General features: G+C 46.5%; 1 protein-coding gene across 1 annotated transcript; it reads right to left on the reverse strand.

The window, feature by feature from the left end:
* Positions 1-454: 454 nt before the first annotated feature.
* LOC146175857 (leukocyte elastase inhibitor-like) lies at positions 455-13955 on the reverse strand. Its single transcript, XM_084582219.1, has 6 exons — positions 13831-13955; positions 10991-11252; positions 9294-9463; positions 3445-3669; positions 1657-2215; positions 455-1135 (listed from the first exon to the last, which is right to left on the reverse strand). The coding sequence occupies exons 1-6, from the start codon at positions 13855-13857 to the stop codon at positions 912-914; spliced, it is 1467 nt and encodes a 488-aa protein (XP_084438345.1). The 5' UTR covers positions 13858-13955; the 3' UTR covers positions 455-911.
* Positions 13956-14508: the final 553 nt, after the last annotated feature.

Here is a 14508-nt window from a genome sequence, read left to right on the forward strand (position 1 = left end):
TTGTGTGGCAAGCTACCAACTTAGCGATTGCCACTACAGCTGCATATTAAAATTTTATTTTCTCTCTCTCTCTCTCTCTCTCTCTCTCTCTCTCTCTCTTCATTAGACTATAGCCGTAGCGGTTGCCACTACAGCTGCATATTAAAATTTTATTCTCTCTTTCTCTCTCTTCATTAGACTATAGCCGTATCACCATGGCTGGACAAGGAGATCACTCGTCGGTTGCAAAGCAGGCGACAATTCTTCTGTGAGCCCGAGTCGCAGGGGAAGAAATAGTGCGGCAGCATTTCGCCAGGTTCGGACAACTTGCGATGTAAGCATGTGCAGTTATCAGACAGCCCCCTCGTTTTCCGACAAAAAGGGCCGGTATGTTGCCTTCCTTCACCAAAAAACATTGCTGAAACATATCCATATGCAGTTCATAAAATTTTACGGAGGCCACAAAAGTGTCTTTATTTCCAGTGAATCTTGGGAGGCAGACGTAGCCAAGCTAGTGAAATCGATATTCCGAAGCACTTTAAAAATATTGTTATTATAACATACGAAACGAATTAAAAGAATTTGAGTTCTCATACACTCTTAGCAACCGTTGAATGGAATGTGGCAGGTCTATAAATAATACGGCCTTTAGCTTGGCCAAGTGAGCAACGCCAAGTAGCGTTGTAGGGCACGCAAGAAACGCCAAGGAGAATAAATGAATGGCACTTCGCTTGCATTTCGTCGTAGACACCAATGCGTTCTTCGTGTAGAACCGTATATACGATGGCGTCCAATAATATCAATCGTGCACCACCGCTTGGAAGACTGGGCACTATGATGTAGCCAATGGACGGGACATCGAGAGCCAACGCGACTGCAACTCCGCGGCACCGCGTGTGCGGCAAAGCCCGCGTCCACACACAGCGTGAGGGTCAGGCCGTGTTGGGGTTTCGCAGGCAGCCCACGTAGAGGATGGCCTTGCGCTGCCTCTCGACCACGAGGAACATGAAGGGCCGGTTCACCTCGAAGCTGGGCAGGTCCGTTCGCTCGGCGAGCCGCAGTGTAGAGACGCGCAAGTCCAACCGCACGGGCTCCTCGTCCGTCACCTCCAGCCGCGAGCGGCACAGAAACTCGCGCACGCACAGCTCCTTCTCGTCTGCGCAAGCGACAAAAAGGGCCGGAACAGAACTTCCTCACTCGTCCACCGGAAAAGCGCGCGATTATGGAACTGTACTCGATTTATAAGCGACAATCATTTCCCGCTACGAAGGAATCACTATTATATCATATTTCATCACAAGCATCCCGTGACCGCCGCAATCAAGACCACGGGGGTCGTGTATCACAGAAATCACAGTCAAGGTCGTCCTCCCTCGGTCTCTCTATCGCAGCACTTTGGCTCCAACCTACAGAGACAGCATTATTGCCAACGGGTAACCGGCGAAATTTACGGTCATTGCGTACAAATAATGGTCATTTAATTTGGCTATAGAGAAGACAGAAGACCTCACATACGAAAACCGCTCTATATCCTGGGTTTTCATATTGACAGGACCGCATCTGTAAACTGATGCCGCATCTGTAAACTGTGAGTATTCTTTTTCTCTTTGTAAGGTTCCTTGAGCGATGCCGAATGTATTCTTATCCATCGTCGAGCGAAGGGGCAAAGTGGCGCACCCGATATGCCGGTCAAGTCGGCCTCCTCCTTGTTGAAGAGGTCCCGGATGCCAACGTCGGCCAGGTAGCGCGCCATGTTGACGTGTTCGTCGAGCACGAACTTGGGCAGAGTGATATCGAGCGGACTGCGAGCGTAGCGCCGCTCGAACTCGAGCACGTCCTGAGGTGTGATGTTGGCCTCGACGTAGGACAGGTCCGATTGGCGGTCCGGCAACAGCACGAGCAGCTGCAGCTGGTCCATCATGCAGGGCAACTCGAGCACTCTGCACGCCAGCCGCTCCACGTGGCAGTGGTTGCAGACGCGGCGCGAGCACATGGTGGGCACGCTGACTTTGTCGTTGTCCACGAAGAAGGGCATGGGCGCAGTATACAGCTCGGAGAACTTGTCCAGCCAGAGGCAGCGTAGGAAGGATGTGCTCACCATGAGCACCCGCGTGTCCAGGCTCACGTCGTCCACGCTCGCCACGGCGCCCATCTTGTGGCCCGTGACGCGGTGCAGCCAGGCATTGATCTCCTTCACGGCTAGCTCTGGGTCGCCCTGGAAATTTACGATGCCCACCTGCGCGACGTTATCAACGAGTGCTCACTTTGCCCTGGCTCTTGAACGTTTTCCGTGTGACGCACTCTTACTGGCGATTTTCACAAAATCCACGCCACGCTACGGCGGCGCCGAGAGCTAATGGTATGTCTCAAAGACCAGCGCTCGGAACCAAGCGGGTTGCTTCATCGTGTTAGTGGTTCGTTGACTCATTAAGACGTTATCAGACGTGTGATCATGTAGTAAGAGAGCAGTATTGTAGGCATGTTATTGTGGCCATGAAATGGAAAAGACGGCATAACGTCCATACACAGCCGTCAGCGAAAAACTTACATTTCGTTCGAAAGCATTGCTGTATGGTCATTATGCATTGCTGTTTACAAGTAGTATTAACTATCTGCTCTTAGTAGCTCTTATATCATCAGCAGAACTATGTAGTAGGGCTATTAAGGAGCAGCGCTAAGTAGCGCTGGTACTTAGGGTAGCTGCTTAGTAAAATTCAATGGCGCCAACTTTTTAATTTGTCGCTATAATCTAATGCGTGGCCACTGTCTATCCTGTGACACCATCGTTCATCGCACAGCGCACTTTCGTATCAACATTGTGACGACACCATTAGCCGTATAGCGTTCCGAGTGACGTCATATATGATTTCCGTTACACGTATAGCATACGTCTCTTAGTGAAGTTGCAGGCTAGATTGCGATAGGGATTCCAACCGGAGGCATGTTTACCTTTGAAGCTACGCCTTTACTATACTTCCACTTAAAAATTCTGATACTACCGTTAGTGGTACAGTGTTTCGGAGGCGGGGGCTTCTAATTTTTCGTTTCCCGCAACATACAGCTGCCAGTCAGATTGGAGGCTAACTAGGACAGGAATTCCGACCGACGACATAGTAAACCAACGATAAGACATTCGTGCGTTCGCCTTCACTGCACGTAACCAGTCTTAAAGGTACGCTTCTGTCGTTTGATGCGCTCTCAACTATTTGAGAATTGCACCAAATGAAGTTCATTAGAAAAGAACTAAACCGGAGTCCTGAGCGAGTACCTCAGACTTCCGCATCAGAAGATGCCCCTCTAAGTGGTTTTAGGAACAGCAGCAGCTGCTGACTGACTGTCAGGCATGTCGACATTTCTCCCCTTCCAATGTCATCCTACGTGAAAGATGTCACAAATAACTCCAGAGAGGTTACGTCGAAGTGTCAGGTGGTAGCAGGTGTGAGATGATTCAAGAAATGTCAAGACCTGCCCTCCGAACTCCCGGTGGATGGCCTCCTTGAAAGAGTCAGCCAGCTCCAAGGATGTGGACAGGTACATCTTGTTGGCCAGGCCCACGTGCAACGCCGACAGCGGCTCCAGGGTGCGCCCTACGGTGGCGAACTCGCGCAATATCTCTTCCTCGTTGGTCACGCCCAGCGCGGCCAGAATCTGCTCGGCGGTGTCGCCCCGAGATCCGGCCAGAGCACTCACCTGCGTGCATCGTCACGTTCCTGATCATTAAGTTCCACTATAATGTCGGCCAGGTGCCTTTTTTCCTCAAAATTAGGCTGACTATATATGCCCACTACAGGATAAAGTCATCTTCCCTACTCGCCCCGTTAACTCTGTCATGTGCCAACTCCGGTCATCTTATACCCAAACTTCCCGATTTCTGTCGCCTATCTAACTTTCTGCCACCCCCTGCTATGCTTGCCTCGGAATCCAATCAGCTACCCTTGTGACGCTTCTGAGCCCCGCCGCGGTGGTTCAGTGGAATAGGCGCTCGACTGATGAATTTACGGACACCGGATCAAATCTCGGACGCGATGGCCGATTTTCGATGGAGCCAAAAATCAAGGCCCCACGTATCGTGTCATGAGAGCCCCGGGTAATCGGAATTTCTCGTGCCCTCCACGATGACCCTCATAGCCTATCACGTTCACAAACCCTATAAAGCTAAACTTGACTGTTCTGAGTCACTTTTCTTAATTTAAGTGACTGTTAGTGACAGCGATGGAGAGTTTGGGGTGTCATCTTGATGCAGCGTCTTATCTGGCGCAGTTAGGACCTTCAGACTGTCGCGTTCACGACGGATGACATGATTTCTCGTGAGAGTAAAAATCAAGGCTTTAGCACTGTGCAAGAAGACATGATTTCCCCAGTACTATTCACAGCTTGCTTAGTAAAAGTATTCAGAGACTTGGAATGGGAGCAGTTAGGAATAAGAGTAAATGGAGAATACCTCAGTAATCTGCGATTTGCTGATGACATTGCCTTGCTAAGTAACTCAGGGGATGAACTGCAAAGAATGATTGGTGACTTAGACAGGAAAAGTAAAAAGGTAGGTTTGAAAAAAAATATGCAGAGGACTAAGGTAATGTTCAACAGTCTCGGGAAGGAACAGCAGTTTACATTAGGTAGCCAAGCACTGAAAATAGTAGGCGAACATGTCTACTTAGGACAGGTAGTAACAGCAGATCCGAACCATGAAAGGGTAATAACTAGGAGAATAAGATTGGGATGGAGAGCATTTGGCAAGAACTCGCAGATTATGACTATCAGCTTGCCGGTATCGCTCAAGAGGAAAGTATGCAATAGTTGCATCTTACTTGTACTCACCTATGGGACTGAAACGTGGGGGCTAACGAAGAGGGTTCTACTTAAGCATAACGCAGAGGGCTACGAAACAAAAAATGGTGGCGGTAACGTTAGGAGATGGGAAGCGTGCAGAGTTCGTCAGAGAAATAACTCAAGTTACTGACATTCTAGTGGAAATCAAGAAGAAGAAATGGGTCCGGGCAGGGCATGTAGTGCGAAGAAAGTATAACCGATGGTTGCTTAGGGTAACAAACTGGATTCCAAGGGAAGGAAAGCGTAGCAGGGGGCGACAGAATGTTATTTGAGTGGCTGAGGTTAAGAAGTTCGCAGGTGTCAAGTGGGCGCAGCTGGCACAGGACCGGGTTAATTGAAGGAATATGGGAGAGGCCTTCACCCTGGTGTGAGTATATTGGATTGGATTGGATTGGTACTGAGGCTTCCCTTTTTTACCAGGTTATAGTGAACTAGAATACTTTCTAGTGGCGCGAACGGAAGGAAAATGGGCGCCTCTTGCACGCCCGACGCCACTGACCGCCGCTGGTGGCGCTGCAGTTACGTTTACTAGGACCGTGTGCGCGTCCGCAAAGGGAAGTCAAGGCTTGGCGCGCCGTGCTGTCTGCACATTCTTGCGATTTTGCCCTCGAACTTTCAGTTCTGCCTTCCATCACAGCAACTAAGACATCTCAGCCCTTCAAAAGCACCATGCGATGTTCGAAATGGCCAGGAAAAAGACCAACTCGCACTGTTTTGCTCCGAGATGCCGAAACGCGGCTATCCGGATGCTCCAGTCACCTTTGTTTGCTGCTCCGAGGGACAATAAACATCGCACAAAGTGGAAACGAACCTTGTGAAGGCAGGAAAAGCCTCTCACAGAAACATTGGCAGTGTGTGAGCATCATTTCAAGCCGCACCTCATCCTGCTGCGCACTACGCATATATATGATCAACGGCAGAAGTGAGGATATACCGCGTGAAAAGCCGTCACTGGCACCTGATGGAGTGCCTATACACTCTTGCCGGGTTGTCCGGCATATATTACCGTCAAACCCGTGAAGTCAAGGCTGGATGTGGGCAATATTGATGTTGCAGAGAGTTGTGCTCAGTGCAGATTTTTGCTATTAAGCCTGTGGCACCAATTAAACGATAGCCGACATATTTTATACCGCGTGTACAAGTTAACTTCAGCCAAGTGTTAAAAATAAACCATTTAAGATAGGCCAGAGAAACCACTTGCTGACAGCCACCTGGCGCACCAGGTCTGAACAAAAGGAAGACTTCGGGGGAAGAAAGCTTCGACTGTTTGCGTGATCTCGAATACTACCACTGGCTCAATAAAGCAGACAGCTCAGATTAAATTAAATTCAATTCCGCGTAGTCATGGTATATCCTTGGATCTCTAGCTGGCATATTTATTTAATCATTTAATCATCCTTTATATCATACCCTACTGATGCCGTAAGACAATAAATATCGATAAAAAAATACGGTGCAGGCAATTTTTCAATTTGCAATTCTAATTTAGTAAGTATTGGGTTCAAATAAATGGATTTGCAAAGTTGGGGAGGACCCTCTGAAACCCCCATTTCATTTATTCCCGATAAAGAAAACCTCACTTGCATAGTTTTTCCCACCTCTATAGAAAGCCCGCGAAATAAAAAAAAAAAAAATCACGTGACTGACGGATTCATGCGCTACGATATTGTTTTGCTCCCAACCGTGCATGGTTTGAGTAACAGAAATTAGCTGCGGCCGTGACTCAACAGCCTAGTGTCAGCGCTATACAGGCTGATAATTTTTGTATTTCGCGGGCTTTCTTTAGAGCTTGGAAAAACGATGAGGCTTTCTTTATCGGAAATAAATGGAATGGAGGTTTTAGAAGGCGCTCTCAAATTCTGCAAACACTGTTATTGTCTAAAGGCAATAGTTAGTCAATTAAAAAAACAATTACTAATTACTTAACTTCAAAATAAAACATTGCCTGGGATGAGCCAGTTGGCTGGCAGCTGTATACAATTGTGGTCTCTCTATCCTACCTCAAATCCTACCTCGAACTAACGTCTGTGAGGAAGGCTTTAATCTTTTTCTGAAAAGAAAAAGATGTCACATGTATTAAATTTGGCTAATTTTACTAATTTTAAAGACAACAGAGGCCTTTTGTACCCTTCAAGAGATACCAGTTTGTGGCTGACCTTGAGAATGTGTTTACAACCTGCTTCAGTCTAAATTCAAGCAGACAGCTTGTACACAGTATATGCTACTGGCCAAGCAAACCTGCTAACTTGGGTGCTCTGACCACTGTCAAATTGGTGCAGCTGTTTTCACAAAATGCATTAACCAGCGCAATGTCAAGCTTCAAAGAACCTGAAGATGAGCAGATGGATGCTCTTAGGACTGTTTGTGTAGTCAATAATTTCACAAAACAACTCATTGTTAGGACTGTTTGTGTAGTCAATAATTTCACAAAACAACTCATTGTTGATGGCTTGTGTCCCATGCAAATAAAATAAAACAGTAGTGGAGAAGCCTTGGGAAGTACCTAAATAAAACTGCTCTGCCCTCCTCATGTATGGATTGTGGGCATATATGTTATGCATATGAGATGATGAAAGGATTTTAATTAGCACCTGGCTTACAGCGATGGTTTATAGTAGATGTTGCTGCTGTGAACAGAGAATAATGGTAACACCACAGAATATCTCCGGAGAGCTCGTTTCAAAAAACACTTTTTTTTTTGTGACCACTATCTGTCAAAAAACAACATCCTGAAGTGAACAAAAGAGAATATCCACAGAATATCGTCGGATGGCTCGTTTAAAAAACGTAGTTTTCTTCTTTTTTTTCGTGACCACTTTCTGTCATTAAACAACATCCTGAAACTGCTCCTCACTTTTCCATTTGGTAAATTTCCTAATGCTACGCAGATCTCACGCTAAAGTCAGTATTTACTGGTTACCGAACAGCGCAGTTTACTATCCATCCTTATTTGGCTAAAGGAAAGTTACTGCGACGAGCGAGGCTGAACAGAGATGCGAGAATCCGTGCATGCGCACAGTGCCTGGCCACTCCGCTACCAGTCTGCTGCTGACAGTTGAGTTTTCTCTTTAATAAAGCGGGCTCTGCGGGGCTCAGAAAGTTACACAAGTACAGAACTCATCCCGCATGAGCCGTAGCAGACGCCAGCGAAATAAGAGCGCTTTCGCACTAGTGCAGCCGTGAAAAAAACAGTAATTTCGAATGAAAAGCCAAACTTATGACATAGGTGGAGGTCTACATAAATCAGCACAGGGAAAAATAAGCACTGATTACTATATATACGCGCAAAAGTATCGATACTATGTCGCACTATTGCAAGAAAGCATTGAAAAGTTGACTAGAAGATGTTGCAGTTGCGCCACCTGGCGGCGTCAATGAGAAACGGCGTGCCCCAGCGGCGTCGTTCGCGCCACTAGAAAGTATTCTAGTTCACTATATACCAGGTGGACCAGAAAGGTCCTAGCCAAGTCAATTCCCTACTGTGACGGTTCATCATGATGATGATGATGATGACGGTTAGCCAGGCACACCATTATGGAAGATGAGTTGCATGGTGATAAAGCGGATAGATTTGTTTACATGTTCTTGCCACCATATTGCCATATTTACTTCTGATTTCGCAGAAGTGCTCTCTCGGTTTCCTGACGATAGCGCTTTGCTATTGTTCTTATTTATATGAAAATTATCTGCACCCATTCCTGCGATGTCCCAAATGTCATGGGATAGAAGTATATTGTAAATAAACCTCTTTCATATCTATGCTCTTCTCGGTTAGCAATGCCTGATTGAGCAGCAGTTTACATTAGGTAGCGAAATACTGGAAATAGTAGGCGAATATGTCTACTTAGGACAGGTAGTAACCGCAGATCCAGACCATGAAAAGGAAATATCAAGAAGAATAAGATTGGGATGGAGCGCATTTGGCAAGCACTCGCAGATTATGACTAGCAGCTTACCGGTATCGCTCAAGAGGAAAGTGTACAACAGTTGCATCTTGCCTGTACTCACCTATGGGGCTGAAACGTGGAGGCTAACCAAGAGAGTTCTACTTAAGTTGAGGACAACCCAGAGGGCTATGGAACGAAAAATAGTAGGGGTAACATTCAGAGATAGAAAGCGTGCAGAGTGGGTCAGAGAAATAACTCAAGTTACCGACATTTTAGTAGAAATTAAGAATAAGAAATGGGCATGGGCAGGACATGTAGTGCGAAGAGAGGATAACCGATGGTCGCTGAGGGTTACAAACTGGATTCCAAGGGAAGGAAAGCGTAGCAGGGGGAGGCAGAAAGTTATGTGGGCGGATGAGATTAAGAAGTTCGCAGGGGTCAAGTGGATGCAGCTAGCACAGAACCGGGTTAAGTGGAGAAATATGGGAGAGGCCTTCGCCCTGCAGTGGGTATAATCAGGCTGATGATGATGATGATGATGATTGAGCAGCGAAATTAACGGCGCGCGGAAATAGCGAAGGAAGGGGCTGCACTCACCAGGGCCACGGCGGTGCCGAAGGGCGAGACGAAGACGTTGACGCGATCGCGGGAGAGCGCCCGATACAGCTGCAAGGAGAAATGCTGCAGCACGGGCTTCTTGCCGTTCCGGTGGGAGGAGCGGTGATGTGGCCAGGTCGGCATTCCGGCGACGCGCTGTGCTTTGCGCTCTGCAATGAATTGACCGACAGTATTTTCTGCGATGTACGTACAGCCTTTGTCAAAAGTTTAGAACCCAGAGGGTTTGCTTTTAAGCCGTGTATTATGACTTCTTTAACAATCGTAGAAATCCTAGCCATTGGACAGAGCAGAACGAAAAATGCTCTCGCCTTCAGCAAGTTTGGAAACCTGGGAATACATTAGGAGCCACATAGTATGGCTCTGATGTAGACCCCCTGGGCTCTAAACTTTTGACAAAGACTGTACGTTTCTACGCAAAAGTTGAGAAACCACGTTATCCACCATGATTGCAGTTTTTCAGCCTAAAAACGCACCCCGGACAAAAGTACTCAACCAAGCGGGCAAGCATATTGTTTAGATGCCAACAGGACAGGTTTATTCCAGGCGAACACTGGCACGAACACGAGACACGTCCCAGCCGCAGCGAGCGTCGCGCGAGCACGTAGCAGCGCAGCCAAGTGACCTATCCACTGCATGTGGCTACTGCCTACAACACATCAATGGGGGGTACCCTAGGCAGATCTTGAAAACAGCCGTTGTACGCTGGCATGCAGTTTTGACAATTCGCGCGCGGCCTCTCTGCTTTCACGCAGCACTGTATACATTAGGAGGAACTTCATCATCGTCGTAATCATCGGCTGCACCATACCCACTGCAGAGCGCAGGCCTCTCCTATATTTCTTCAATTAACTCGGTCATGTGCTAGCTGCATCCACTTGACCTCTGCGAACTTCTTAATCTCATCCACCCACCTAACTTTCTGTCGCACCCTGCTACACTTCTGTTTCATTGAAATACAGTTTCCTTCCCTAGGAATCCAGTTATTACCCTTAGTGATCATCGGTTATCTTCTCTTCGCCCTATACATGCCTTGCTTTCCTCTTGATTTCCACCAGATTCTAGTTATTTCTCTGACCCACTATGCACCTTCATACGAGCAGGCTCAAAACCACACCGCTCAAGTGCACGTACCCTGCAGTTGGCAGTTGCAATAAATGTATTAACCATCTACAACATATCAGTCGGAAATGCACGAAAGCGGAGCATGATGTTCCTACGACCGACCCCTAATTGCTCTTCCTTCGTATATTATAGTCATGGCACTGCCATTGCCGTGGGTGAGATTTGCCGTACTGCATAGATAAAACGGTATCAGAGCGTTGTTTCTTTGCCTATCGCTGCACGCGGCGTTCAGCATGCTGTACCCCTGCAAACGAGCTTCTCTCAGTTGGCTGTCCCAAAGGGGATGCCATTCTTGTTGCGAACGAGCTGACAGACTCGTCCCCACTCGAGTCCGCGATTCGAACACATCAGAGGAAGACAAAGTTCCTGCGTCCCGAGAAACAATTACGGGCCACGATAGCAGCGTGTTGCAGAAGGCTTTTCTCTATATTAGGTTCGCTAGACAAGTCTTGACCTTCTTGACAAGTATCAACAGCAGCTTTTTGGCGGGACTCTCCATAACGCGTGGATATCAAGGCTGCTTTTAACTGCGAAAATGTCGAGGAGTGGGCTACCTTTTTTGGACTGGAGGTGACGGCAACGCGAGCGCCGAGGACAACTCTTGGTCGACACCATGCAGCTAGAAGTAGTAGGTTCAGCGCTCCGACCACCGCTCAGGAGTAAGCCTGCTGGAGGCGCAGTCACGCAGGGAGCGAGGGCCGTCGACCACTGCGCCCCGCTGGGCCCTTCGCCGCCAGCCCTCGTTTCTCGCTGTGTTCTTCGGAGGCTGCGTTGTTGTTCTTCATCGCTGTTGTGCCCCAGAATACGTGTAAAAACCTGCAATAGAACTATACAACTATGCCACAATGCGAGGTATTGAAGGCCCCCCGCAACGTATTATGGAGAAAAATAACACCTTCAATGATTTTTAGAAGCAAAATAAAGAAGGTCGTAAAATAACACCGTCTAATACTCAAAATGAAGAAAAAAAGACGAAAAACAACGAATTGTTGTCGTCGTCGTTAATGGCCTCTTAATAGATGACGTCACACTCAAACAGGGGGACATATCAAGATGTAGAGGACCAAAATAGTTTTTCAAATGTATAGTCATAAAGCAATGTTTTCTAGGAGAAACGGAAACAAAGCAAATAGGTGGAATACAAAATTTAAAAAAGCACACACAAAAACGTCATAGCACACGCCCGAGAGCCACACAGGGCATAGCCTCTTTTTCTTCTATGCTGAGTGCCTCGAACGTTCATGAGATGACGTCTTCTATCACAAAATTCGCAACTGCATACAAAGCGAGAGAAAGAGTGAAAAGCTACCTGCAGTACAAAAAAAAAAATAGAATCCTTAATTATGGCAGACTTATTACATCTGTTCGTCTTGAACCGCGTGTAGGGAATTAGACTCTACTCATGCATGCTTTGGATATCACCACACTGGGTTTAGCACGGTTAGTTTAAGTGTCTGGACACAGAGGCAGCCATTTAAATAAGATTGCAGATACCTAGTCGGTGGCATATCAAGACCTGTAATTATACTTAGGAGCTGCACATATATTTCGCACATATAGATATTTTGCACATATAGATTTCGCGGGTATGCGCTATTGAAAAAAATTGCAGCCTCACAGTTTTTTTCACCCGTCGACAATTAGCGTCTTCTGTTCTCCTGACACAGTGAATAATAGCAGTCCCGAAAGCCTGTATGGGGCTTAACTCGCTCGATTGCCTTGTCACATACCTCAATTAAACTTCTACCTCGATAGATCTTGTCTACCAATCTCCTCTTAATGGATGAACCCGAAACCATCAATCACTTTTTGTTGTTCCGCCATCGCTTTTCCTCTTTGCAGCGGTGCCTAATAAAAAACCCGTTTCAATAGCTCGGTCTGGGTTTATCTATTGATCCCTGAATTCTTATCGATTTCTTCCCATACACAAAAATCACACATAATCAAACTATTCGATTCTCTGCACATAAGACCCTCAACCCATGGATATTCAGGCAGTCATCTCACACTCATATGGTCTAAATTTTAATCTGCAAACTTTCACTCAAATTGTGTTTGTTAAAAACAATGCATTTCAGCACTTATCGGTTACCTTTTTTGTCTTGATCAGTACTCTCTGTGGATATACGCCATTTCTAAAACTTTGGACAAGATGGTTGCGGAGCAGTGCTGTGCAGATAACGTTCATGTGGTACCGGAGTCCCCGCTTGAATGTCATTTTTCTTTATATGTTGCGTTAGCTTTTATGGCGCATAAGCAACTCAGGCCATCATGCGCCAAGAGCAACGTTATTCGCTTAACAAAACACGTTGCTGGGCTAATTGGTTAAGCATGGTTTTGTGACAAGTTATTCAGCGCTACATAAAAGACATGGATACAGGAAGAAATACACAACGGCGGTCCTGTGTATTTCTTCGTGTGTCTGAATAGCTTGCTACTAAGCAACGTTATTCTTTATGGGGACTCTGGAAAAGATCTCATTGCTCATTATTCACAGTTGACGCAATATCCTTTGAAGGTATACGACGACAGCAGTTACAGCAAATTATTAATAACCTTTAATGCACTCAACTAAACTTCACGCGAAAATTGCGTGGTGTGTCCGAAATGAAGGAGAAATATATGTATTCGATTAAAACTATTTGTACAAAGTCGAACTTGACTACCTCGGGTAACAGTAACGCCACATAAAAATGTTCACGAGCAAGACAGTTACGACAGCGCACTGCACTGACAGCTGAAAATGTTTTTAATAAATAGGACAGCGAATTTGGCTACCTGGAGGGGATTAATGCTCAACGCGAAAAACACTGACTTTAAAATGAGAATGTTAACACGCTGCTGTCTCGCTGCTGAAAATTTAACACGCGACAAAATAACATTTACAATCGCGAAATACGCGCACGCATGCAGAATGTCGGGAGGGTGGAGAGGGCGGTGGAGGTGCTAGTTAAAGAATACAGCCTGATTTCTGTTTATCGATAATGTCAAGCCAAACGCGCATGTTTCCCATCGTAACGCCGAACGGAGGGACGGTTGACGAATTCACCTATATGTGAAAGGCTTCAGAAACTTCCCATGTTAACTGACCCCATCAGCGAAATAAAATCTGAGCGTCATTAAACAAGCTGTATGCATACTGATTTCTTACAACGCGCCGACAGATGCGGATTTTCTGGGTCACCTGAAGACAAAAGAATTCTCAAGCAGCCGCATAAAGACGCAACGACTCGTCTGGCTGATGTAGCAGCGACCACACAAACACGGAACCTCCTTCTTGTGATACGATAACTTATAGCCCAAGAGAATATACGTGTACTAACTATCCGCCGCAGGTAATCAAAGTTCATCGGAAGGGCTGCATGCTCTGGAAAGCCGAAGACGTCAGACTCACCGGCTTAAATTTCGAGCGAACGTTCATCCTGCCTTGGCTTGTCGGCGCTGTTGCTACAAGACCAGCCGCATCGAGCTCGTGACATCCGTTCCCACAAGAGCGCAGTAGCACGCGGTCGTCCACCTGCTTCGAGTTACCTGATCAATAACCAAAGTTCACCCTTTCGCTGTGTCGGCTTGGTGCGTGCGCCGTACATGGCGCGCTAGGCCCTCGCAAAGCTTTTCGTTGCCAGCTATCGTAGATAGGCAAAAAAGTACACAAGACGTTGCTGAGGTTAAAACGGGAACAACTTCTCCAGGGGTCGGTGATCTGGCCAGCCATCTCCGCCCAGTAGAAAAAAAAGCTGCGCAACTTTGTCAAAAATATTATAAAATATTCTGTAGCTATGGTGTAAATGTCAGAAATTTCTGTAATTCTTTAGTGCTTTCCTGTAGTTCTGTAGTTTTTTCTGTCCTACTTTTCTGCAGTAACTACAGAAAATTCTGACGTTACTACAGAAATTTCTGTTGTCAAACAGGTTCACTTTCAAAAACCGCACCAGAAATTTTGTTATGACAACACAAAATATTCTGTAGTTTTCTTTTCGTCTGGGCATGCATCAATCACAAGGAGGGCAGTTTCAGGTTTACCGAGTTGTTAAACCTCATCTTCTGTTGTCTTCGCTTCTCAGATGTACGA

The sequence above is a fragment of the Amblyomma maculatum genome, chromosome 10, assembly GCF_055883805.1.
Source record: "Amblyomma maculatum isolate TAMU_Amacu chromosome 10, ASM5588380v1, whole genome shotgun sequence".
Lineage (NCBI taxonomy): Eukaryota > Metazoa > Arthropoda > Arachnida > Ixodida > Ixodidae > Amblyomma > Amblyomma maculatum.

Coding starts and splice junctions, on each gene's coding strand:
- LOC146175857 (XM_084582219.1), bottom strand. CDS start 13,857: ATGAACGTTCGCTCGAAATTTAAGCCG. Junction 11,253..13,830: donor TTCGCTCGAAATTTAAGCCG/GTGAGTCTGACG, acceptor GTTCTATTGCAG/GTTTTTACACGTATTCTGGG. Junction 9,464..10,990: donor TCACCTCCAGTCCAAAAAAG/GTAGCCCACTCC, acceptor AATTCATTGCAG/AGCGCAAAGCACAGCGCGTC.